This window comes from Ixodes scapularis, unplaced genomic scaffold (assembly GCF_016920785.2).
Source record: "Ixodes scapularis isolate PalLabHiFi unplaced genomic scaffold, ASM1692078v2 PGA_scaffold12__126_contigs__length_90152505, whole genome shotgun sequence".
Taxonomy (NCBI): Eukaryota; Metazoa; Arthropoda; class Arachnida; order Ixodida; family Ixodidae; genus Ixodes; species Ixodes scapularis.
The window spans coordinates 85,490,664-85,518,168 of NW_024609838.1; the positions used below are offsets into that span (position 1 = coordinate 85,490,664).

The window sequence follows — 27,505 nt, forward strand, 5'->3', positions numbered from 1 at the left end:
AGGCGCATGTCACACAAACATAAGTGGAGATTGGTGCGTACTGCACACTCACAAGGACAAAGCAGGTTGGCTCTAGAAGAAAAAGAAAAGCAATCTTTATAAAAACAAGCCTGTTAAAATATTTCAAATTGGCTTTGAGCAAAGAAGAGGACGATCAAGAGCGCGGTTCAAGGATACGTACGCGACTTCCCTTTTTACAACTGCAAACAGTGCGATTCTCAAACGGGTTTCGTCACATTAAAGGGTCACTGAAACCCCAAAGGTCGTATTTTTTTATTCTATAAAACAAAACGATGAGAATTGTAGTCATAGTCACGCAAAAAAAAAAAAAAAAAAAAAAAAAAACGCATAGCGAAAAAAAAAGAAATTTTTATGCGCGCGCGCGCTTTTTTATTTTTGGCGTTTTCCTCTCCCGCTCTTCGCCTCCTCGCTTCGTTTGATCGGTGAAGTGAAAAATCAGGAAATTTAGAAGCTTTGTAGGCGACAGTTCTATAACATTTAATAACGGATATTGTAAAACATGTTTTTTAATGCCATTGCGAACGCGCTACGGCCCCTCTTTTTGACATACCAAAAACAAGTCCGGTGTCATGTCGCTTCCTGGATTTGTATCCCCCCTCGGACAACTGGGCGTCGCTCAAGCAGAGGATGACCGGTGAGTCGGGGGAAGAAACCGGTTTTTTCCCGGTCCGCCGGCGCTTCGTGTCGCGGTGGCAATGGCGCTTTGCTTTGTAGCGTGGAGCGGAGTACCGAGAGAAAGTAAACTCAGGAGACCGCAAAATGTGACGTAACTGCACTGGTGCGGATCGCGCGGGAACTTCGAATTCGGCATTGGGAAATCCTTTTTTTTACTTCACAAACACTGAATTCTAAAGTTTCGAATTTTGAGGGTAATGTCCCGGCATCGTTTTCAATCGTTTTGGATAATAAAAAAACTATGATTTTGATGTGTCAGTGCCCCTTTAAACCCAGTTATATGTAAAAAAAAAAAGTATGTCGTCACGTTACTTAGCAAAAGTCAGTCCAGGTGCCGAAACCCGGGAACCACCTCCTCATTAGAGGCCTTTACTAGAACCGTAGGACGAACTGAGATGAAGCGGGTGAGAACCAAATGAACAGCTCGTGGCGCTCAAACGACGCGGCTCATTAACATGTCAGTGCTGTCATTTCCAACAAAAGTTACGACCTCAAAGACTTTATACATGATTACATGGTGAAAACAGCTCAAACAACAAAGACGGAGTGAAAAAAATAATACACGACAGGACTATACTCGCAAATAAATTTTTACCAGTGAAAAAGACATAAAGAAAACACTGTAACCAAGACAGATAACGTTAACAATCACATACTCATTAAGAAGTACCACAATAGCTTCGGCTTTGAAACACTTCAGACAACGCTATGCATATCACTATGGTGCTTGTTGATGAGTAGATGGTTGCCTTTTTCACTAATGAACTTCTGTTGCGAGTATAGCGTCGTCCTAGCGTGTATGTTTCTTTAACTAGTCTTCGTTGTTTGAGCGATTTTTATCGTGTATAACGTTTACCAACTCGGCCAATTCGCTACTTCAGTCATTGACATTACAACATTTCTCGGACATCTCAGTACAAGCAGTGAGGAACTCATGGTTCTGAACCGAGATTTGGAGCAATATGAGGCAGACCAAGATTTGAGAGAAGAGTACAAGACCGTACTGAATTACGAAGATCAAGTAATTATATTTTTCGACAATATACCGCCACACCGATCAGCAGAAGTTCCATCATACCGTAGCAGCTGCCCCAGCGACGTCTCGAATTAGAAAACAACTACGTTTTGCGAAATATATGGCAGATACGCGAAGCTACCCATTCTTGAGATGCAAAGGTCCGACGGTCGTATTAGATAGTGACAGTTGTTCTGGGGAATGTTCACCAACGCACTCCACGAAAATGTTCAACTAAGAAACATGAATAAGTTAAAGCACCTGAGAATTTTTCTGACATCGGCGGCTGCTAAAGCTATCGCCGGTATTCAAGTAACAGTCTACTGTTACTCACATACAGTTGCCAAAATGAAAGGTTGATTTGATGACACTGAAGTCATAGTTGAAGATAATGTAGCATATGTTATTACTCTGCAAAAGCTCAAATTGTCTATACTCGGTTTCTGCTTAGCCACACCTACTGGTGGCCGGGGCCAATCAAACGCCGGCGATAGGACGCGAATCGGCCTGCACTCCGTATATCACTCCGCGCGGAATTCGCGCAGAGGTGCAGAGAAGTCGACGAGAGAAATTGGTCTGCTACGAGAGTATCGACGGCATCGTCTGCTACATAATTAAAGATTCCATTTCGCGTCCTGGAATAAAACTCCGGTTTAGTGCGGTGGCTGCTGAGCTTCGCGGGTGGCCGTCGCACTGCAGGCAGAGGAAGGCCAGGGCAGGAACACGAAATGTGCTAACGTTCGGTGCCCAGACGGGTCTTTCTCTCTGCCGCCTCGCCGTCCTGAGCCGACGGAAAAAGCGGGTTGAGCGAGCTCTGTGGCTAAACTGTCGCACTGTCTCCTCTTTTAAAGGGAAGCTACGGAGCTTCTTGGAAAAAATGAGTTAGAAGTGAATTCTAGTATATTTTTACCCCGTGAACCCGAATACCCAATCCATTTTCTGCGTAAGTATTGTTAAACGCGAGAAAAACGCGAAAGACAGACGCTGTCCGTGACGTCATCGACGGCGCTTTTGGCTGCCCAAGGCTAGGGAGGCGGGGCTTCAGTCGTATTTTGAAATTGCTCTTGTGGCTCTCCGGCGCGTCGCATTGAAATATAATTTTGATATCTGTTATTCTAAAGGCCAAATGAACGCAATTCAAGCGTTTTTTTTTTCAAATGTAGAAGTGCCCCATCTTCCCTTTAAACAAAACAACGCGTTCTCTCCATAAACGCATAGCAGCACAGCAGCAACAAAACCATACCGGCGCTTCTCCGGCTGCACTGGAGTACGCGTTTGCTCGACGCAAAACCGACAAAGCCTGGTTTTGCCACTGACCGCTGCCTCGACACACAAAGTTTCTTTATTATATATCTTTCAGTACCCTCAGGGTCAATAGGGCATTACAGGGGGGAGGGGCAATATACTATACAAAATTAAGTCAAAACAAATCAAGTACATACCATGTACAAGATGAACAGTCAAAGTTAGTATCAACAAAAATGTTGGGGCATCGGAGTTTCGAATGAATCAGGGGATGAAATGGACGCTAACGATGCCGGAAGGTGGCCCCACTTGGAAGACGTTTTGATTATGAAGGACTCAAAGTAGGCGTTTGTACGACATTAAATAAATCTTACCTTGGAGTGATGGTAAAGGTGAGCTGAGGTATATGGGGGAGGAAGAAGAAACCTTTCTTTTACAATAGGGTGAGAGCAATACATTTTGTGAAAAAGGCAAAGACGAGAAACTTGGCGACACAAATGCAGGAGAGGCAGACGCAAGTTAGTTTTTATAGACGAGACACTTGCGGTACGGTGATAATTACAAAGCATATAAATTATGCGCCGCTATTTTGGACGGCCTCAATGTTAGATACAAATCTTAAGTGACCAGGATCCTATATAGTTGCAGCAATTTTTTGATTTTGAAAACCTACCAGAGTTTTAAATTTAATTAATTTTAATGACACGGGGTCCATAGTAAAATATCGTTTTAAGTAACTAAGCATTGAGTTGGGGTTAGCAGACATGTGATCAATGTGAAGGTATTATGACATATTATGGGTAATATGAACACCAAGATGTTGTAGGAAGTTACGAGCTGTAATGGAGAGCTACCGTGGCAGTACGTCAGTGCTGAGGTGTTACATCGAGTTGCGCGCCTAGCCTTACATCTGGTTATCTTAGTCCTGGACCATGTGTTACGCCACTCCAAAACTGGGATCAAAGTCTGTTTCAAGAAGAGGAGTATCATATTCGTTACTAATTTCGCGATAGATTACACAGTAATCAGCAAAGAGGTTAGTAGATGATGAAAGGTTCTGAGGCATTGATATAAATAAGAAACAAAAGAGGTCTTAAAACGAACCCTTGAAAGATACCGGATATTACTGCACTGAGGTGAGAATTAGCATTATCATTAGAGACAAACTGAGTCCGATTTGTAATAAACTTTTCAATCTATGAAAAAACATTGGGTTCGATGTTAAGTTTATTTAATATTAGAATTAAAAGCTTGTGAGGAGCCTTATCGAATGCTTTGCAGAGATAAAAGAAAAGACAATCAACCTGGGATCTTTGACCGATAATTCAAAGGAGATAAGTAGTGAAAGAAAGAAGTTGGGTCTCACAGGAAAGAAATTTACGAAAACAAGGCTGAGAGGGTGTAAAAAATGAGTTAGGGTTTAAGAGAATAACAAGGTTCGAATAAACGATATGCTCCATGATTTTGCAGGGTGTACTAATTAATGAGATCGCTCGGTAGCAAATACGACTGCGCTTTTTACTGATTTATGAAGCGGAACCACCTTCCCTATTTTCCAATCTTCAACAAGTGTAGAAAAGTTGAGTGACTGTTAAAATAATTTGGAAAGAAATATGGACCTACTTTTCATCGAAGAGCGTTTCCCGCCGTCGGCAGTGCCCATTTCCAAACGTCTGTGAGCTCCGATGTTAGTTAAACAACTTCGCGGTACGACGCGGTTTGAAACTCCTGACGAAGTAGAGTACACATCTCACGCCTGACTCCTAAACATGCAACAAAATGGTGAGTTGGGCCAGTTGGTTCATATTGGAAAAAGACAAGCGCCGAAAGACCAGGACAAGGTAAGAAGACGACAACACAAGGCGCACTCGCAACTGAAGATTTATTTATGGAGGAGGAGGAGGAGGAGGAAAAACTTTATTCAGGGAAAAGGCAGGAGTGTTTTCTCTCTGGTCGGGAGCCCCTAGTCCAGGGCCCCGTTGGCCTCTGCTATCCGCTTAGCCCGAGAGATCAGCATTCGCTGGTCCTCGGGCTTTGCGCTAGACAGCGCAGCCTCCCAGGAGGTAAAGGATGGGTCAGGGATGGGAAGGATGCCTTGCCCCGGTGGAGAGGGGCAGGCCCAGGTAGAGTGGAAAAGGGAAGGTTCGGGGGATTGGCAGCCGGGGCAGGTGCCCCGGTATCTGTTAGGAAAAATAGATGCTTGTGGTACAAATTTGGGAAAGTGTGTGTTTGTATCTGTCGCCACTCAATCCCTTCCTGCCTAGATAGGTCCCTGTGCGGAGGGGGTAGTGTTCTACGCTGTGATCTGTAAAATGCCGTGATTTGATTGTACGTGTGTAGCGGTGTTGGCTCTGTGCGTAAGTCCGAGGTGGTCATGTTGTGATTCTCCGGTGCCTCCCCTTCCCCATGCAACGCCCGGCCGGCTATTTCTCGGGCGAGTGCATCCGCACTCTCGTTGCCAGAGAGGGAGGTATGTCCAGGAGTCCAGACTATCTGGATTGCGGGTAGTGAGCTTTGATTAACTGTGTTTAGAATGTGTCCACTTCGTTGTGAGACGACGCATCGCGCGAACGCCCTGCACGCTGGCTGTGAATCAGTGATTATGGTACAGGTCTTGTCTGTGTTTTCAGTTTTACGCGAAATCCGTGCTACGGCTAATGCTATTGCCGCTTCTTCGGCCTCCGCGATCGATGTGGGAGCGGCGAGAGACGCTATCGCTTCACCTCGTCCAAGCGAGTCGCAGACGACTATGCATTTTGCCTCACGTGGGGAAGTGTACTCCCCAGCGTCAGTGTAACAGACGTCTGGGTCGTTTTGATACTTGAGCCTTAGGTAGCGGGTACGAGCGAGGCGTCTACCTGCATTAAGAGTGGGATGCATGTTCTTTGGTAGGGGCAAAACTCGTATTTTAGCCGCAATGCTCGGTGGGACAGATTTTAGCCGCATACAGCCCTGTTCTTTATTAAGTGGTTTGTAGCCGAGCCTGGCTAAGAGATTTCTTCCAGGCTGTGTGTAGCTGAGTCTTGTACGCTGTCCAACAGCCTGAGCCTCAATCAGTTCTTCTATAGTATTGTGAATACCAAGTCGAAGAAGGCGCTGCGTGGATGTATGCTGAGGCAATCCAACCGCCGTTTTTATAGCAGTTCGGAGGATCGTATTGAGAGTGTCTATCTCTCTGCGTTTAAAGTTATGGAAAGGACAATGGTAGACAACTCTACTTACTAGAAGAGCCTGGACAATTCTCACGGTGTCGGCTTCTTTAAGCCCGCCACGTCCATTGCCCACCCTTCGTATGAGGTGGGCAATCTGCTGGCATTGCCTGCGAAGCATTTGCACGGTGAAGGATGCCTTGCCGTTGGACTGAATATGTAGGCCGAGTACTCTGAGTCTGTCGACTGTGGGTATCTTCTCTCCATTTAGATTTAAACAAATTTCATCTGCTTTAGTGCAAGGTTTGCTTCTAATGAGTAGAAGCTCAGACTTGTCGGCGGCGCAAGTTAGTCCTGCTGCTTCTGCAACCTTTTGAGTGATTTCGACCGCCTCCTGAAGTCCGTCCTGTATCTCACCATCCGAACCCTTGCTTGTCCAGATGGTGATGTCGTCTGCATACAGAGCATGCCTGACGTTAGGGATGGCCCCCAGCAGGGTCGGGAGACTTGAAATGGCTATATTAAAGAGAGTCGGCGAAAGGACGGAACCCTGTGGCGTTCCCCTCCCCGAGAGCTTGATGGGCTGGGAGCGAAGATCTCCCAGCCCTAGAGTAGCGGTCCTGTCCGTCAGAAACGCACGGACATAGTCGTAAGTTCTTTTGCCGCAGTGTGCTCTGGTCAAGCCCTCGAGAATGGCGTCGTGAGACACGTTGTCAAAAGCTCCTCTAAGGTCCAACGCGAGTACCGCTCTCGTCTGCGTTCTTCCAGGAAAGTCTAGGATGTCCTCTTTGAGCTGTAGGAGGACGTCCTGTGCTGACAGATTTTGTCGAAACCCGAACATTGTGTCCCCAAGAAATCCGTTAGCTTCGAGATGGGATTGAAGGCGTCTGAGAACTATGTGTTCCAGAAGCTTACCTATACACGATGTTAGTGAAATGGGACGAAGGTTTTCTAGCGTGAGAGCCTTCCCAGGTTTTGGGATGAAGGTGATCTCGGCGTGTTTCCATTCCGGTGGGAGGACACCGGTACTCCATACCCTGTTAAAGTATGACGTGAGGGCCGAAACGGAGGCATCGTCCAGATTCCTGAGAATCCTGTACGTGACTCCGTCCTCTCCGGGAGCGCTATTGCGGGTTAGGCCAGTGAGTATTCCCCTAACTTCGTATTCAGATATGTCCTGATCCAGCGGATGGCCTGCTTCTTCGTGGGGATATGGGCGGTAGTTTGGTCTGGGGCCGGATGCGATGTAACGTTCCTTTAGGAACTCCCACAAGGCGTTCTCCCCGTTGTGTGCCGTTTGGTGAACAAGTTTTATTATAGCCTTGTTGGTTTCGGTCCTAGTCTTTGTGGGGTCAAGCAGACTCTTGAGCAGACTCCAGGTCTGCCTAGTTCCTAGGGTACCTTGTAGTTTGTCCCATAGTTTATGCCAATTAGATTGGGTGAGCTCCTCTGCATAACGCTCGGCTTCTTGGGTAATTTTGGCTATGCGAATTTTTAGTTTCCGATTATATTTCTGTCTTCTCCATCTTTTAGTTAGGCCACGCCGGGCTTCCCATAGATGAAGAAGATGCGGGTCGACGACGGGCGCCTTGTCCGTCGTCTGAACTGTCTTGGTTACTCTCTGAATGTCGGCGTGGAGTTTTCTTACCCATTGTGCCAATGGTACGTTTTCATCTATCTCTTCGGCGTTTGTCTGAGCCCTGAGCTGGCGGAACGAGTCCCAGTTGACCAACCGCAGGGCCTTCTTGTGTCTACGATGAGCCTGCACTGGAACTTGAATTTCAATGATAAAATGATCGCTGCCCAGACTCTCCTGGAGGTTGGTCCACGTGCACGGGCCTCTCGCTCTGGCGAGGGAGAGGTCCGGGCACGTGTCGCGGCTCGCGCTGTTCCCTACCCTCGTGGGCTGATCCGGCTCGTTGAGGAGCGTAAGCTGATTTCTGTCTATGGCCGTGGCTAGTTTTCGTCCTTTCACCGACTCTTGATAATATCCCCATGCCGGGTGGGCCGCGTTCAGATCCCCTACTATGAGAAGCGTATTCTCGCTCGGTTTGGTTAAGGCGATAGCGTCTCTAAAGATCGCGTCAAAGGTGTCTTTTTTCGCCCTTGGTGAACTGTACAAATTAAGCACGAAAAGACTGCTCTGTCCGCTTTTCTGCGGGAGCAACTCGAGAAAGACATATGGTATGCCAGTGACCCTTTCTAACTGATGTGGAATGAACGGTAGATGTTTGGCTACGAGAGTGGCTACCCTCGGAGGTACGCCCTCGTGTTCCGGTTTTGAAGCACAAGTCACGTATCCCGAGAGTGCCGGTGTACACGCGGTTTCCTGCATTGCGATAACTTCGGGTTTTTCGTCGAGTGTGGCGAGGAACTGCGTGAGCGCCCCGCGCTTGCGCCGATAGCCCCTGCAGTTCCACTGCCAAACGCGTATGTTACTGGGTGGGCGTTTGCGGAGGATCGGGTGGTCCGCCGCTCTGACCCTGTTACTGTCCCGTTCCATTGTGTTGTTCCTGAGTAAAGTTCTGGGGATGGTTCTGGGATAAGCTTAAGTGCGTAACTGGGGGAGACCCTGTTCCGGACGAGCGGTGTCCCGCTGCCTTGAGGCTCTTTACCCCGAGCCTGTGTCGAGGCATCGCGGAGAGAATGTCTCGAACCAGCTCAGGGAGTTGGGCTCTATTTTCCTTAAGGATTTGTCTACGGGCGTTGTCCATGCCAGTCTGCATGTCCCCTTTGAGTGTAGTGGTCATGTGATCCAGTTCCTTGCTAATACCAAGTCTGGCCTCGGCGATCTGTTTGGCTACTTCGCGTTTAAGTTCTTCGCTGAGACCGAGTGGCTCAAGTCTAGATTTTTTAAGTTCCTCCCTAGATCTCTGCATCTCCTCCCTAATCATGCGGAGCTCATCTCGATAGCTCTGCATTTCCGCCCTGAGTTCACGCCTCAAGGTGTCCAAGAAGGAAGTGTCGGTGGCACAAGGATTGCTTTCAATGAACGTGTGCTGAGTGTTTTGTTTGTGTGTGTGGTGTTGTGTCCTAACGCTGGATCTAGGAGCGGGAGAAGGGGGGCATGCGGGGAATTGGGAGGGAGTGGGAGGCTGCTGCCCTGTCCAGCTCACCTTCGGGGCCTCTGGACCGGGGCTCCTTGATTTTCGGGTTTCAGCTTCCTGCGCCGACCGTTGTTGCTGCATCCTCCGTCTCGACCGGGATCGGGCTCGGCTGCGGGAGCGAGATCTCGCCTTGGATCTGCTCCGGGCCCGCTTGGATCCGGAGCGGGTGTCTGAACCTTGAGGGCCCGTCGACGTTGGGCTGCTGTCGAGTGCTTCGGAGGCCAGCAGAGCGTACGGGTTTTGGTTCGCCCATCCCCTCGTTGGTAGTCGTGGCCACTGCTCCTCGGGGGGTACAGCCTGGGTCGCTTGCCCGGGTTGAAGCGGTGAAGCCACGTGCTGGGGCCGTTGACTTCCCTGCTGATGGCGGCCATGTTGTTGTTGCTGCAGGTACTTCTGAACGCGTGACTTGTTGTACGGTGCTCGCTGCCTTGCGGGGCATCGAGGGTCCGTAGCCGGGTGAGCCCCGCAACAATTCACGCACTTCGCTTCGCATTCGTGCGAGTCCATGGCACTGCCTTCAGTTCCACACTTTGAGCATCGTTGCTTTTCAGGCTGAGGGCACACGTCCTCTCGGTGTCCTAGTCCTAGGCACTTAGTGCAGACTTGTTTTTTGGGTCTGTAGACCCTGCACTCAAATTCGCCGCCATCGATATACACTAGGCGGGGAACCCTGAGTCCGTGAAAAGTGATGATGGCTGAGGTCGTACTACCCATCATTCGAGCGTTCAGGACTATGTAGTTGGTGTTCCGTGCATTGAGTTCTTCAGTGAGCCACTCGGACGAGGGCCGAGATGTGAGACCCGAGATGACCCCCTTACAGGAGTCGTCCGGCATGGCGGCGTAAGGTTTTACTCGGAACTGCTTTTCTCCGAGTGCGATGGAGGAGATATTGCAAAGCCGCTCCAACGTGTCGACACTTGGAGTGCTCACAACGGCCAAGTTCTGGTCCTTACGGAGCCTCGTCTTGATTTCCGCAGTCTCGAGAGGAGAGAGCTTCGCCGCCAACTTGATGGCTCGGTAGACTTGATCGGGGCCCCAAGCTCCGAGGTTCAGACCATCCAAGGGGCGGACGACCACTTTGTAATCCTCAATCGGTAGCGGTGGGAGCTGTCGCTTCCGCGGTTTCGACGTCTGGCGGGTTTTCGCGCCCGTTAGCATCTTGCCAGGGGGTGGTTGCTCGTCGTTCCGTCTAGATTCTTCTAGAGTCTTCCGGTAGGCCTGGTTTTGAAGTCTTTGTTGTTTCCGGCTAAGTATCTTGATCCAGGGCGGAAAGTTTGTCTCCTCCGCTGATTGCGGCTCGTCATTACCGGGGGTATTATTGGTATGGGCTTCGCCCTGCACCTCGTCCATATCCTCGAGTTCGGGCATGGTGTTTCCATCAGTCGGCTGTCCAGTCGGCTCCATGCTTGGGTAGCCCGGGGGGTGGGGAGGGACCCCCGGACGCCCACTCGACGGCGAAGAGCGCCGCCGGCGCGCCGGTGAAGTAGGCTTCGCTGGGTCTAGCTACTTTTCCCCGCGTTCTAGTGGTTTTGGTCAAAACTGGTGAAAATTTGGCTCACCCAGTCAAAGGTTGCTTCCGGGGGTCCGCAGCGGTGAGGACTTTCGGTGGAAGTAGTTTTTGCCCGGTCCTTCGGGTATCTGCAAACCGGCACTTCTTCCAGTGCAGGCGCCGCTATCACTTTGATAATAAAATGATCTATTTATGGAAAAACATAGTATTATATACACTTTAAAAAAAAAAAAAAACACCACGTCACTTTCCACGTGCCCACTCTTTATCCAAGAATAGACACTCTTTTTCTGACAGAGTCACTGAAGGCTCGCTTATGCACTTATCTGCACCCTTCCTTATTGCATACGCCTCATGAATTTCCCTTGTAATCTTTTTGCTGTATCGCCCCAGGATTGCCACGTCATTGAAAACTGGTGTGCACTCACATCGGTTGCAATGCACAGCCAGGTGCCCCGAAGGTGACTGTTTTAAGGAAGCAGCATGCTCTCTTGCGCGATCATTCACACAACGCCCAGTTTGGCCTACGTAAGACCTACCGCAAGAAAGCGGAATGTCATACACAACACCAGTGTGACATTCTACAAACTTATTCTGGTGTTTTTTCTTACACTCGTCACTCTTCCCTTCGGGATCATTGATTTTCCTGCATAACGCAGAAAGCTTTTTAGGGGCTGAAAAAACGACAGGAACGTCGTAACGTTCCGCCACCTTTTTTAAGTTATGAGACACTGCGTGAATGTAAGGTATTACAGCGGTTCTTACTTTTTGGCGTTCAAGAACGTTTCTTTCCGCACCCCTAAATTTCTTTTTGAGGCCCTCTGCAGCTTCAACAAGCCCTCCCAGGGAACAAACTCACTGATAACAAGGTGGCTGACGTAATCGGCACGTTCACGTCCTGCTCTCATGGGTTAAAATTCACTCATGAGAGGACCAAGGAGGGCTCGTTACAATTTTTGGATTTAAAACTAAAATTCTTAGATGACCATGTGTGCTGGGCTTACGAACCTCGCTCCAAGAAAGCTGTACTCCCTTTTAATTCTTCCCACTCCAAGTTAGTGAAAAGAGGTATTGCTTCTTCGTGCCTCGGAGCCGCTCTGAACAAATCCTGTCCTGAGGAAATGGGAAGGAGTTTCCTTCTACAGGTAGATCGGCTCGCAAGTGCGGGTTTTCCGCTGAGGTCCATTGTTGAAGCTGCAGAGGGCCTCAAAAAGAAATTTAGGGGTGCGGAAAGAAACGTTCTTGAACGCCAAAAAGAAAGAACCGCTGTAATACCTTACATTCACGCAGTGTCTCATAACTTAAAAAAGGTGGCGGAACGTTACGACGTTCCTGTCGTTTTTTCAGCCCCTAAAATGCTTTCTGCGTTATGCAGGAAAATCAATGATCCCGAAGGAAAGAGTGACGAGTGTAAGAAAGAACACCAGAATAAGTTTGTAGAATGTCACACTGGTGTTGTGTATGACATTCCGCTTTCTTGCGGTAGGTCTTACGTAGGCCAAACTGGGCGTTGTGTGAATGATCGCGCAAGAGAGCATGCTGCTTCCTTAAAACAGTCACCTTCGGGGCACCTGGCTGTGCATTGCAACCGATGTGAGTGCACACCAGTTTTCAATGACGTGGCAATCCTGGGGCGATACAGCAAAAAGATTACAAGGGAAATTCATGAGGCGTATGCAATAAGGAAGGGTGCAGATAAGTGCATAAGCGAGCCTTCAGTGACTCTGTCAGAAAAAGAGTGTCTATTCTTGGATAAAGAGTGGGCACGTGGAAAGTGACGTGGTGTTTTTTTTTTTTTTTTTTTTTTTTAAAGTGTATATAATACTATGTTTTTCCATAAATAAATCTTCAGTTGCGAGTGCGCCTTGTGTTGTCGTCTTCTTACCTTGTCCTGGTCTTTCGGCGCTTGTCTTTTTCCTAAACATGCCTTTATTCTTAACTTGCGTTGTCGGTCGGCATTTAGAATAGAGAGAAACAAAATATATCCAGCAACTTGACGAGGAAAGCGCGAAATTGAAGCCACGATTCGACCGCTGAGAACATGAAATGACACGAAAAAACTGGGAAAAAAACGTGTAGTATTCACGTCACTGTTCGCAGCGGGTTTTTCGTCGAAGGATATTCTCTGCTATACTATGAACAACCTGCAGCGTCATTTATTTTATTTATGTTAATAATTTGTTCTGAGCTGGACACAACTGACAAATCGTGCAATGTTTGCACACAAACAAAGTGTTTTTAAAATTCTACTTTTGCGAACTACTTCATGATGTGTACGAATGCGTTTTTTCCAAATTCTGAACATTCCACAGCCTTTGGCTGCGCTTGGAGCTAAGCTGTGGCAAATCGCGTTGAAGAAATTCAAAGGTTGACATGAAGCTCCAACTTCAAAGATGTCATAGGAAAGAAGAACCCGGCCTATTTACTCACCCGAAAAATCTTTTTCAAAATGTTGAAACCACTCAGGCTTGGTTAGAGCACTTATATTGGCTGCGGAAACTCAATTTTGAATGGCCGGGCCGTTCCTTCGGGGAAGTTTAGGAGGAACAGGAACGCTTCATATATCCTACTACTGCGTCACGTTGCAAGCCAGCCCTTAAGAACCGATCTTGCATATTGGTGGCTACAGAAGTCTGCAAATGATACTCCGAGTTACTGTTTGAATATTTCGTTTACCAAAAATTTCTCCACAAAGAAGTAACCCGTTCACCAATGTTCAAAACGCTGGGCTCTCTGAAGGGGTCGCGTAACTAGAAGAAATATCGAGTCAGTAAACACTAAAATAGCTGAAGTTTACTCCTTCCTGGATGACAAGGTATACTATTGCGAGGAGGCGGAAAACTTTAAGAATTGAGTTCACCTGAAGAAGTAAAGCATTCATTCATTTTATCAAATACCACCGCTTAACGGGACTAATCATCTCGAGCGCACAGCATCAAGTTCTACATAAAGCAGTTGTCGATACACTAACGCAGCAGTGTGAAAGATTTTTGCTCGTTAGAACAAGACAACCGCAAAGATACATATATACGCTTTCAGGCAGCTGTGCATGGGCGCCGCCATGCACCAGTTGTACTTGCAGATGAAAATTAATGATTTGATTTGATAACCGGCATTCAGTTCTTGTTTCGTCTTATTCCGTTCGCTTCATTTTATTATTGCCACAGCAGGACAGGTTATTGCCCCTTTAGGTGATACTGTGTCATTCTCTCGAGCAGAGGTCTTTGTGAAGGCTCGTCAAGGCCCACTTCAGTTGCTGGGCAGCTCGGTAAGACAAGAGAAGGTCGGCAATGGCGGCTCAATCTGGTGCGTGTTTAAAGCGTCTATACGCCACTGCCCAACGTGCTTCAGATATCGGCTCAAACCAGTGCCAGCACCCACAGCCTCCCTTTCTGCAGATCGCACCCAGCAAAGCTCCTTTGTTCTAGTAATAATACACTTTTTGGGCCCTATATACACAAAAAAACTTAACCCCGAACGAGACTTACACAGCCATATTCACATGCGCGGTGACAGAAGCGGTCCAAGCATGTCTTAACAATCAGGAGATTGAAATCAGGAAAACCGGTCAAAAGCTCGTAGGTGGCCCCCGACTCCGGCTGCTCCAGACAGAAGTTTCTCTAGGGTCCCCGGAGAATCCCCGAGCCCCAAGACAGGGCCTCTCTGCCGTGAAACCCGAGCCGCGCGCGCGAGCCTGCAAGGAAAAGTTTTGGTGCCGATCGCCCTCGCCCATAGGCAAGAGGGACGGAGGGACACTTTGTATCGAACGACGCCGAGCAAGAAGTAGCACCGCTCCGCAACCTTTACTTAATCCCCCAATTTAGTGTAACCCTCAAGGTTTTAATTAAGGAAACAGTTTAATCCAACCGTATCGTTATTTGGTTCATCCTCAAACGCTAACATATGTCATTGCAAAACTTCTTGTTTGTACTACGTTGTTTTGTAGCGAGAGGAGGCTTACCATGGTTTATCTGCTGTTGATGATGTTTGTAGGCTTATCGTATCTAATATTTTGACGTTTGAAATGAGTTGTGTTTTTGTTTATTGTGAAAATCAGGTAAAGGAGAGGAAAGAGTGTTTTGCCGACATTTTTCCCCCATTTTTTCGTTGTTCTCGAAAAATAGTACTGTTGGGTGACTTCAACTGCGTCTTTGAGCCAAGTGACAGGTCAAATAACAATATCCAAAGGGATGCTAGTGCACGGATGTTAAAAGGTAGGATCGATGAACATTACCTTCAGGATATTGCCACTTACCAAAAAACAAAATTTAAACGATGCACTATACGCACTTCTGCTCGCCTAGCAACGCTCAACTTCACAGAGGCTATGTGGCAGTAGAGCCGTTGAGTGGTGCGGAAAATTAAAAGGTTCTACCAGTCATTTTCAGTGACCATGCACTGGTAACTTTTACTCTGCATAATGCTAAGGCAGTTAAGGATCGCTTCAGTTGGGATCTATGGAAAGTAAACGTTAAGCTTTTAGAAGACAAAACCTCTACTAAAAAAATAGGAACACTGCGGAAGAATACGACAAATACCTTAAGATACTTAAGCAAGGCTGAGGAGAAACTTCTGCATGCAGATTTAAGGACAATTTTTCAAATTAGAATGTGAATGCCCTGGTGCATTCATTATCGGGGTTATGATGTCGAAAATAGTTCATCAGCAATTGAGACTGAGAGGTATAGAGGTGCTGTAATTAGATCGCCTTTCGAGGAATGTTTTCGTGGTGAACAGCCTACCATAAGAGCGCTTAGCAGAGAAACGCAATGCGCAAGTAAAAAGATAATCTCTGAAATACCGCATCAGAGCTCAATAAGTACCAAGGAAGAAGTGATTGAGCATGCATTCGTCGAGGTTTCCGGTCAGCTATTTCAGCGAGACGAAGCCCTCAATCTGACGAAGTTTGATAACGCCCTTTAAAATTGATGCCAAGTTTAGAAGAAGAAACGACCGCTTGGCTTGAACAGCTAATTGAGATAAATGAAATAGGTGCCGCAATAGATGAACTACAAGCCGGAAAAACGCCTGACTTTTTTGGTTTAAATGCGGCTGTTTTCAAAAGATATATAACATTTTGAGAACAACTGCATAGGGCCTACGAGACAAGAGTATTGCCGCCTTCTTTTTTTAAATACCCACATTGTTCTTATTTCGGAAGTAGTCGATGAAGAAAATTAAAAGCATGTAATAAATTGTATAATGATTGCTTTGAGCAATGTAGGTTGTAATATTTTATGAAAGTGCTTGCGCGAAGGCTTCAAACTGGTCATCTATAAAATAGTAGTTAATGCACACCAAACATGTGGGATCAGGGGCGGACTATTTTTTTACGAACACTCATTGCGCGCGTAGTGTTGTTGAGCGTTGTGATATGAATCTAAACAAATTAGCTATGCTACAAATATTTTCAGAAAAATTCTTCGATCGTGTACAATACAGTGTGTTTTATAGGGTATTGGAACATGTTGCGATAGAACAACATATTCTTGATGCCGTGCAAATGGCGTATAGCGGATGTTTTACGCAATTGATACTTAACGTACACCTATGAGCCCATCACAGTGCTCTCGTCCGTGAGACAGGGATGTCCCCCTTTCGGCCTTATTATTAAATATATATCTAGAACCCTTCTGTCGCAGCATAATTCATAATTAAAATATACATGGGTTTAAATCACTTTCCACGCAGGTAACATTGCTAGTGTATGCAGAAGATGTGGCCACGTTTTGCCGCGACGAATTGAGCATTTCTGAAACAGTGTTTAGGATTAAAAACTTTTGCGAAGCAACCAAAACTTCTGTTAAATGGTCTTGATATGGCTTCTGGGGCGCGAGACCGGAGCTCTTTGAACGTATAAATTTTTTTTTTTTACGCATTCTTTGAACTTTGGGGCGGATCTTCAGCACTATAAAGCACAATACGCATTGGCCTGCAGTGATCGACGAAGCCAAGCAGGCAGCACGTAAATTTAAAGGAAATGCATTATCAGTTTTCACTTGCGCCACGGTGTGCAATGTGTTTTTGATCGCAAAAATTTGGTACGTCCTCCAAGCCATCACCTGTTCCCGCAGGAATCTCCAGACGCTACACTACATATTTTGCGGTATAGATAGGCTGGTCCAAGTCACCAGGCTCGAAGTAAAATGGACCGTCAAAATCGACGCCTGCACGTAGCCATCTAAACTTTTCGTCAAAGGTGTATTTCGCAGGTTGTTTTTTTTTTCTTCTAAAATTACAAAGCGTAGATCTCTTTTAGTAAAAAATAGGGTCAAGAAACTTGCCAGGGTCTACGCGGGCGGCGACCCAGATGACAGGGTCCAGTAGCGGGGTGTGTTTGGCGTTCGTATTAATAGATGGCGTCGGGACCAGCCTCTGAAAGTGCAGCCGACCAGCGAAAGATAGCAGACGACACGCAGACGAAATTCGTTGGCAGCAAAAGCGGCGCCGTTATGCAGACGCCTTTTTTTTTACTTTAAGTTTTGCTTTTATTGTTCGCAATTATTTGTTAACCGAAGGTACATTTAAAAAGATTACATTCAATTTTGCAAACCACGGCGGTTGCGAGCCGTCGTGATAAGGAGGTAGCGCCATCTATCAATACGAACGCGAAACACACCCCGCTACTCGACCCCTGTCGTCTGCGTTGCTGCCCGCCGTAGACCCTTGCAAGTTTCTGGGCCTTATTTTTTTATAGAAATAGTGCTACGATTTGTAATTTTACAAGAAAAAACCGAGATGCGAATTCCTCCTTTGACGAAAAGTTTAGATTGTTACGTGCAAGCGTCGATTTTTACGGTCCATTTTAGATCGAGCCTGGTGACTTGAACCACCCTGTATATGGCAGTCTAGTTGGCAGATACTCAGCCGGGACAACGCTTTTGTCGTATTTCTGAAGGTTGTCTTTTGTTGTCTCACTACTAAGTCACAGAAGTTGTCCCCTACTTTATGTTTCTCCGAGATCAAGCAGATCCCTTTCTACGTTCAATGTTACGAGCCAGACTGTCTGAACATGAGCCTTCGTTTATTGCTTCAAGGTGTATCCTTGTCTTTGGCCGACTCCGTGCATTCTTGAATGAAGCCGTCACAGCGTTTCAGTTTTTGTCCCGTTCGTTTTTCAATAGATTATCTCTCTGGAGTGACGCGGAAACGTTTAACCCGAAATTTAGGCGCTCTTCTCCTTTTGCCTTTGTATCGCTCTAGGTACTGTGAACGCCATGAGCATGATGATCTATGCCGAGTTAAGAAAATGTACGTTCAGCAAGCGGTGAAAACCCTCTTTTTTAAGCTTCATACAAATACGCTGTGTGAAGACGTGGTTAAAAGACAAAGGGATCTTTGTACAATGGGGTGATCATTGCATTTTATGTAAGAAACCCGAAACAATTGAGAATGTTTCTCTTGAATGTTCGGACGCCCTGATCTTCTCCAATGTCTTACACAGAACTACTAAAAATACCTACCTGCAACCCCCCATGTTATTAGATTTTTAAACGCAAATTAGAATGATATTGTTCCATTAGATATGGTTATGCTTAGCGGTATTCACAGCATTTGGCGATGTCGCATCGCTATTAAACACCCAGATGTTAACGCACTCTCTTTACAAAAGCATTTCATGCAGATGGTATGTTAATTGACAGCAGGGTACAAAACAAAGCCCACCCCTGAATTTCTGGCTATGTTTGAAAAATTAAAAAGTTTGAAGTAGTTTTAAATGCAAAACCTGCTATCTTTGTAAGAGAATAAGCAACCTCCATTTGTTTGTGGTTGAACGTTCATATGTTTGCGATACCTGCACCTTACCATGGAAATACAAATAAAAAAAGAAGCGCGCCCGAGGCCGGACGGTTGTCGTGCTTGCCTCCCACACGAAAGGCGGAGGTTCGATGCCTGGCCGCGGATGCAGCATTTTGTTCTTTCTGTATGTCGCGTTCTGGTACATTTTAGAAGCTAGTTGCTTATTCTACGTGAGAATGTTCTTCGCGCCAAACTTTCTACGCCGATTGTTCCAGAAGCCCACGCGTCTACATAAGGGGCTCCGTGGCGAGCCAGAGAGAGTCTCGCCCCAGCGGTCGATCTGGCTGTTCCGCTCTATTTTGTTTTGGGCACAAGTTCGCCCCATTCAACCTTTCAGTTTCCCCAGTTATTCGTCGCCTTATAATGTGTCATCCGTGGTAGCCTGCAGATACAATAGTAAAATCAAGGTTCCCATATCTGACTGCAACTGCTGCCTATTTAGTGGTGCTTTTAGAGACTGAGGACACGTCCACTAGTACCTGTGGAAGTCCTGCACGGACAAAGGCTACTGCCCGGGGTCTCCGATCTCTTCTTTTGTTTTAACTATAGTAGACCACATATGAGGAAAGCCGACAGATGTCCGGGTCTTTGTTAGTTTCCTGTGTTGCTAGGATGGAAATTTGATTCGAGGAGGGGGAGCGCGTTTTCTTAGAGGCGGTGCATTCTATCACGGGCATTTCATTGAAGGATTGCAGGAATTTTGGGCTTACATTTTAAGATTTTCCTATGAGAGTGACCTTGAGGTACGGCCATTTCTGTTCCGGCAACCTTGAGGAAAGGATCAATCGCAAGCAGGGCTTGTATCTTGGGCAGAATTCTTGAAGCTGGTATTTCTTTAACACTTGCTCTGTGTGCGGCGAACATCAGAGGGGTTAGATCGAAGTTGGCTAAGATGGCAAAGATGGAGGCTGCGAGCTAACCGTCAATCTATAGGTCGTAGCTTGTCTTGTGAATTCGCGCTCCCTTCACTGAACCGCCCAACCGGAAGGCCACGCGACACCCTCTGAGCTATGGATTCGCTCATGTGGTTCGTAGCGTCCTTTGCGGTCCGTATTTAGGAGTAACGAGGTAAACAAGTGTGTGCCACTGCGCCGACCCACCGACGCCAAGTCGCTCCCCATAGACATTATATGTGTTCGTTGGTTTCATTATTATTGATATGACTCTACGTCCCTGCCGTTTGTTTAGTTAAAACTGTGCCACTGAAGCCACCTTCCCGACTATTTAATTGACTTCGCGCCACCGCCGGTAAGGAGGCGTGACTCAGATTTTATTACTCCGAGGCATTTTCCAATGAATTGGTATCCGCCAGTTGAGATTACGGTTTGGTGACGATTTGTGTGCTATATTAAATGCTTGATTTCGGTCACGGTTACCATTCCGGTTCTGTCAAAAATAATAGTTCTGTTACAGTTTCCGGTTGGGGTTCGCGTTCGGCTCGACACCTTTTGCAAACCCAGGACCTACCAAACAAACCAGGCCTGAAACGACCATAACATCGCGTACACCCACTAAACACCACGCCAATTGCCAAGAACAAGCCCCCCCAACAATGACAAAAGACGAAGATATTGAATCAGACAGTGATTCATCAAAGAGCAGGAGCACAAAACCCATAACTGCCCTCTACGACACCGAATATACGAGAGGCACGATCAGTAGAGTGGATGGGTCCGATAAGAGAAACATCATACTGCTACAATATCATCAATGTGCTGTAGCCAGCTACTAGTAGTGAGCAAGTATGACTGATATGGGCATAGTTTACACTTTTTGTTTCAGTATATTTGTCATCGTCAATCGGGAAAAGAGAGAAACGACGCCCATGAGAGGATCAAGAAAAGGAATTATATATTTACAAGAATGAAGATAGGAACGTGTCAGAAGCGATACAATAGGAAAAGAATTAGCAATAAGAAAAGCAAAACACTGAAGGCAGATAAAGTCACGTCAATACACTCATAGCCCGTTCCCCGCTACAGTCCTTGCCTCAAGTTCAAGTCTTTCCCCGGTGCCTTGCGGAGCGTCGCCGCTTGCTGTGATGATGCGGAAGCCGGTGTCTCGTGCTCCCCCTGGAGTTGCTCGTAGCAGGCGTCGCCGTCCGTAGCGGCTGGTCCTCCCTCCGAGCTCTCGTCGTCGCCGTGCGTCGCGGCCCGACTCTGACTTTCACCGCCGCTTCTCCTCACGCGCCCGCCGTTCTCTTCTCGTGCTCGCCGTTCTCTGCTCGCGCTCGCCGTTCTCTGCTCGCGCTCGTTCCCTTCCGCTTCTTTTCTTCTTCCGCCCGTAATAATCCTCACAGGCACGTGACACACCCCCCTCACTTCGAGAACTTCACAACATGAAGTTTCTTCACGAAAGCGGCCTCCTCGATGGCTTGCTGTAGTGACCGCGGCACATTCACAAATACCACCACACTTGGTCCTTAGCACTCACGCACGTATGCCGTTTCCACATCCCAAAAATTAGCATCGCCCAAATCACAAACACCAACCGTGGTTACACTCTCGCGTCCCTAATTGCTTGTACAAATCACCTGGGCAACACACTCTTGTCCATACCTAATTCAACAACAAAAACGAAAAAAAAAATCCTAATGGGTCTCATTAACCCTGTGTCCTGCCTTTACGAACAAATATCCCCTGACGGCTTAGCTCTCTAGACGACTTAAGAAGTCTGCTCCAACATTGTCTTTCCCCTTAGACAAACTCCATCGCATTATGCGACTGTTGGAGTGCTTCGCTTTGTTCAAAAACTCCAAAGCTCGGTGATCCGTTTGTATGCGAAATTTTCTGCCATATAAGAACAACCTAAATCGCTCCACGGCCCAAACAATCGCCAGACACTCTTTCTATACGGTGGCGTAATTCTTCTCCGATTTTCCCAGTGTTCTGCTTGCATATCCCACTGGATGCAGCAGTCCTTCACTTTCCTGGAGCAATACTGCGCCCAGGCATGCATCAGATGCATCCGTCCTCAAAACGAATTCCTTGTCGGGATCTGGCGCCAACAGGATAGGTGGTCTCGATAAGCAGTCCTTCAGTCTCTCGAACGACTCCTCCTGTGCTGACCCCCATTCAACTTGGTTTCGTTCTCCTTTTTTCGTGAGCTCCAGCAGTGGTGTAGCAAGATCCGCGTAGTTTGGGACGAAATCGCGGTAATAGCCGGTCAGCCCGAGAAACGACTTCACTTGACGTTTTGTCACCGGCCTTGGCGCGTCTTGTATCCTTCCAAGGATCTCCGTGTGGGGTGCGACTCGTCCTCCGCCCAACTCATGACCGAGGAAGGTCGTCTTTGTAAATGCGATCTCGCATTTTCTCGGCCGAGCCGTGATGTTAGCTTCTTGCAACCGATCAAAAACTGTCTGCAACGTTCTTATGTGTTGCGTCCACGTATCCGAGGCGATGAGAATGTCATCGATGTAATGATGAGCCTCCGGAATTCCATGAAGAAACTTTCTCATCAGTCTGGTGAAGGTAGCAGAGGCAGTCTTGAGCCCAAAAGGCATGAACTTGAACTGGTAAAGTCCGCTACTCGACGAGAACGCTGTCTTCTCCTTGGCCGAGTCCTCCATCGGGATCTGCCAATATCCCTTCGCTAGATCCAGCTTAGAGAAAAACTTCTTGCGGCCCACCTTGGCGAAGGTGACGTCCGCCCTTGGAATTGGCTCTGCGTCATCTTTAAGCACGTCGTTTAACTTCCTGTAATCAGCGCAAAACCTGTTAGAACCGTCTTTCTTTTTAACAATTACAACCGGCGCGTTATAAGGTGACGTGCACCGTTCAATAACGCCCAGTCGGAGCATTTCCGAAATCTCCTTTTCGACTGTCTCTTGGACGGAAAATGGCAACGCATGTCGCCTTATCCGCACAGGCTCTTCGGTTGCCCGAACTCGCCGTTGGGTTGATCAGCCCGATGATGCCGATCGACACTCTCTTGAATGGCGTCTCGATGGCAGGCATTGTCCCAAGAGGCGCTTTGCCTACTCTGCCTTTTGGCACCGTGCGCTGGCATACATCGCAGGAACGCACGTACCTCTTGATGTCACTCTGCATGCCCGGCCAAAAGAACTCTTCAGCCGTTAGCGCGAGCGTGTTCTTCATGCCTTGGTGGCCTGACATGATACCGTCGTGTGCCATTGCCATAACAGTTGGTCGGAATCTTGCTGGGAGAGCCAGCTGCTCTATACTCCTCCCGGTGGAAAATATACAGTTCCGAAAAAGCAGGTTGTTCTTTATCACCATTTCATACTTCGTACGACACTTGTGTTTCTTTACCACCTTTCCGACCTTGTCGAAACATTTCCTTAAGGACGCATCGTTCCTTTGTTCTGTCGAAAGCTTCTCGACTGTCGTTTCGAGAATCGGTACCTGTGGCACATTCAGTGGAGGTTCCGCTTTGTTCCCGCTCTTATTCTTCCTCGACTCTCCCACTCCCGCGGTACTTGAAGGCGGAGTTATCAGTCCCAAGTCCGTGTTTTCCGAGTCGTACGGAGAGGCCTCTTTGCGGTCCTTCCTCTCTGGTACCTCGGCTCTCATGTCCAGCTGGTGGCCAACTCCCTGGACAGTAGGTGTCTTCATCTCGTCACTTCGTTGTTGATCGGAATCCCAATATGGGTTCGGATCGTTGGGATCTCTCACTTGTGGAACGTTGCCAAGCACTAAGTCGTATAGGGGATCGTCAATGCACTTCGCCACGACTTTTCCTGCCAGAAAGGGTGTGTTGATCACAATTTCCGCCTCAGGTAAGTATTTTACTGTTCAGTCCAGTAAATATACAGGACTACAGTTTCCAGTGTAGCACCCAACGGGCACTAAGTTCTTTCTTACGACTACTGTATTGCAGCCGGTGTCCCGGAGCACCGTAACTCTTCTCTCGCCAATGCGGCCTTCGACCACAGGCATATTCTCCACCAGAAACTTGGGTGGCCTCCCTACAGCTGCGTTAACCACTGGTATTTTGTCGCCGTTCTTTAACGTAAGGTAGGCCTCATCTGGTTCGCCTGCCGTTTCGTCGGAGGCTGTCCACAGGCAAGAAGTTTGTGGTTTATCGCCAGCCCTCATAGTGCATTTGTCGGCCTTGTGTCCCATCCGGCCGCAGTGCCAACATGTTGATGGTTTGTATTGTTGATTGCGACCATTGCAGTTCTCGGCTTTGTGTCCTACCTTATTGCATAAAAAGCATCGGAGGATCCTCCGTGTGTCCTCTCTGAGTGCTTTAGGGACTGTACTTGCACTGGTTTTCGGGTCTTGTCCCTCTACCTTCGCTTTTAAAGCGCTCGGCTGAGTCTGTGCTTCCAGAAAGACGTCGGCTTTTTCAGCCAAATCATCTAGGGTCAAGCAGTCTCTTTCTTTGAGGAAGACCATTAACTTACTAGCGCAAGTTGTCATGAACTGCTCCATTAGCATTCTGTCTCGGAGCGTCTCGAAAGTCTTCTCGACTCCTGCCACTTCGATCCACCTATCGAAATACCCCGTCAACCTGGCTGCAAACTGTTTTCTTGTTTCCCCATCTCCGGGCTTCGCCTCACGAAATCTTTCGCGATAACCTTCTTTTGTGTACCGGAATCTTTGAAGCAGCGCCAGTTTCATCTTTGTATAATCCATCGCATCCGCAGGGGTCATGCGACCGACCACGGTCAGGGCTTCTCCTGTGAGACAAAGACTTAAAGTGGTTGCCCACTTGTCTTGTGGCCATCCGAGGCCTGTGGCCGTACGCTCAAACCTCTGCAAATACGCGTCAAGGTCGTCGCGCGTCTCATTATACTGCGGTATCAGTTTGTGTGGACTGGCGCTATGACTTGGTCCAGTCGGACCGCCTTCTCCACCTTCCCCTCGCGCTTCGCGATTTCCTCTTTCCTGGGCAGCGATTCTGAGTTGTAGAACTTCCCGCTCCTTATCCAGTCGGACACATTCCGCTTGACATGCGCGTTCTTGCGCCGCGTGCTCTTCTCTTGCCGCCTCCCGTGCCTGCAGCCTTTCCTCTCTTTGAATATTTTTCTCCCTCTCAACCCAGACCTTCAGCTCCTCTCCAGTGTATCCTAGTTCCCTTCCAGCCGCCCTCAATTTATCAATCTCTACAACCCCGGACCCAGTCATGGTCGCGAACTCTCTCCTCCGTACCAACGAGATCAGGCTAGTGGATTAATGGAATCCTGGCAAGCTCGCCAAATTGTCATCGTCAATCGGGGAAAGAGAGAAACGACGCCCATGAGTGGATCAAACACAGAAATGATATATTTACAAGAAGGAGGATAGGAACGTGTCAGAAGCGATACAATAGGAAAAGAATTAGCAATAAGAAAAGCAAAACACTGAAGGCAGATAAAGTCACGTCAATACACTCATAGCCCGTTCCCCGCTACAGTCCTTGCCTCAAGTTCAAGTCTTTCCCCGGTGCCTTGCGGAGCGTCGCCCCTTGCTGTGATGATGCGGAAGCCGGTGTCTCGTGCTCCCCCTGGAGTTGCTCGTAGCAGGCGTCGCCGTCCGTAGCGGCTGGTCCTCCCTCCGAGCTCTCGTCGTCGCCGTGCGTCGCGGCCCGACTCTGGCTTTCACCGCCGCTTCTCCTCACGCGCCCGCCGTTCTCTTCTCGTGCTCGCCGTTCTCTTCTCGCGCTCGCCGTTCTCTGCTCGCGCTCGTTCCCTTCCGCTTCTTTTCTTCTTCCGCCCGTAATAATCGTCACAGGCACGTGACAATATTATTTTCTTAAGTATTTCTTAAATAGATTTCTGTTGTTTTTCTGGATATTTTAAATGTTAAACAAATGATTCAATCTAAAAAAAAAATGTAATGGTCAAAATGCTGAAGATGAAGACTGCACCCAGGGCTGAACAAGATGAAGAGAGTAATAATTGGTTTATAGTCGGCTATGTGCCCGTCCTGTCTTTGTGTATGTTTTTTTTTTCTGTTCAGGCTGGTTTCTTATTTTTGTGAACACTCCACACAGCACGGGTCTGTCATAGCGGGGGTGAGTGACAGGTTGAGAAGAACACGGGGGTCTTTGAGTTGTCCCGCCTCCACTTTGAGCTTTCTTCGTGTTTGATAACGCCTAGATCATGCACGCATAGTCAAAGCGCGCTAAAAAGCAACGATCACGTCTCGGAAGACGGCCATTCAAAAGGCACGAATTGAAAATGAACATTCGAGAGAAGTCTCTATGGTTGGCGAGCGACAATAATAACAAATAAAACGATATACACCAACCAAATCCTTGTTTAGGGGCGGAGCCCTACGTTTCTAGACCTGCTTGGTCGCTTCTTCAGGGGTTGATTGCGGCCGTGGCCGTCGAGGAGCCGTATTCAGTTCTTGTTCTACGGCGGTGTCTCGTTTTGCATCGGTGAGGTGGCGAAGTCCGCTCAAGGACATGATCGGCAGAGTACCGACGGATGTATTCATGTTTTCTGGCGTCGTTTGGATGCGCCAGGATTTAATGAAAAGCCTATGTCTGGGATCGGTCTCAACGGCGAGGATGCTGATGTTGGCAATGTCAATCCTGTCGTTCTTGACGTTGCAGTGCTCAGCTCACCACTTTGCCCGTCATCAAGCACAAGATCGCCGACACATGCAACCCCAAGCAAGTACACAGTACCGTCCTACCACACGCATCAGCGTTCCCTGCATAAAAGGTACAAGCGAGGCGCTGTCTCTTGTCCTGGCGAAAGAAGAAATCCAAGTGGCTCACAAGTCATCATGCACGAGATCGCCGACACATGCAACCCCCAACAAGTACACAGTACCGTCCTACCTGCACACGCTCGAAAGACTAAAACCCCGTCCAAAGGGTCGCCCGCCTAAGGAGAAAGCACAAGGCGTTATTTATAAAATTCCCTGCGCAAACTGCCCGGTCGCATACATTGGTGAAGCAAACAAATTTCAGGAGAGAATCCGCCAGCAAAAGAACGACGTTCGCAAGCTCGATCATGAGCGCAGCGGCGTAGCTGAGCACTGCGACGTCAGGGACCACAGTATTGACTTGACACACACCAGCATCCTTGCCGTGGAGACAAATCCAGGCATAGACTGTTCATTGAATCCTGGCACATCCCAAGTGACGCCAGAAAATATAAATCGATCCCTCGGCACTCTGCCGACCGTCTACGTGAACGGACTTCGCCACCTCGCCGATGTAAAATGGGACACACCGCCGTTGAGGAAGAATAAAACTGAATACTGCTCCTCAACAGCCACAGTCGCAGTCAACCTCTGAAGAAGAGACCAAGCAGGTCTTTAAACGTAGGGTTCCGCATTTAAGCAATGATTTGTTTGATGTACTGTGTGATTCAAGGAGCAACCAGGCCCTTTAAATCGACCGCAAAATTCGGTTTCTTAACCTATCGCGTTCCGATTTCGTACAGCGTTGACCACAGGTGGCGCATTTTTCTACAAAATTCACAAAGAGCGAGCTTACCTGAGGAAAAAGTAAAAAATGAAAAAGGCTTAACTCCTATGGAAACGCAGCGAAGCCACCGGTCTTCAGTCCATAGGGCGCCCTAAGGTTTAAAGACCGGTGGCCGCGTTTCCATAGGAGTTAAGACTTTTTTCTTTTTTTACTGTTTCCTCAGGTAAGCCCGCTCTTAGCGAATTTTCTAGAAAAAATGCACCACCTGTGGCCAACGCTGTACAAAATCGGAATGCGCTAGGTTAAGAAACCGAATTTCGCGGCCGATTTAAAGAGCCTGGCCGCTCCTTGAATCACCCGTTATATATTTTTATTTATTATAAAAGGCTCGAGGTGCTGTTCTCAACCTGTCCGTGACAACTCTGGACAAGCAACCTTCGAGTGTTCAACATTGTGTCCGTTGAATTTAGTGCACTGCATGAGCAGTTCTTCCCACCGCAGTCCCCATAGGCGCCGGCCATTTCGCGCTATGGTTCGTCTTCACACAAAGCGGAGTATTTCACGTGACTGATGGCGGCCTCAGGAGGCTTCACGAAGTGGAAATGTTTCTTTCAACGCATCCTCGAGCGCTCAACTATACTCTGTATCA

General features: G+C 47.7%; 1 protein-coding gene across 1 annotated transcript; it reads right to left on the reverse strand.

Moving 5' to 3' along the window:
- Window positions 1-4,853: 4,853 nt before the first annotated feature.
- LOC115310806 lies at window positions 4,854-10,580 on the reverse strand. The gene is made up of 4 exons (XM_040502746.2): window positions 9,389-10,580; window positions 9,222-9,321; window positions 8,728-9,150; window positions 4,854-8,630 (listed from the first exon to the last, which is right to left on the reverse strand). Exons 1-4 carry the CDS (start codon window positions 10,578-10,580, stop codon window positions 4,967-4,969), a joined length of 5,379 nt encoding a protein of 1,792 aa, XP_040358680.2. The 3' UTR covers window positions 4,854-4,966.
- Between the last annotated feature and the right edge of the window lie 16,925 nt (window positions 10,581-27,505).

Coding starts and splice junctions, on each gene's coding strand:
- LOC115310806 (XM_040502746.2), bottom strand. CDS start 10,580: ATGCCCGAACTCGAGGATATGGACGAGGTGCAGGGCGAAGCCCATACC. Junction 9,151..9,221: donor CCGGTCCAGAGGCCCCGAAG/GTGAGCTGGACA, acceptor TCCCGCTCCTAG/ATCCAGCGTTAGGACACAAC. Junction 8,631..8,727: donor TCCGCGATGCCTCGACACAG/GCTCGGGGTAAA, acceptor AACCATCCCCAG/AACTTTACTCAGGAACAACA.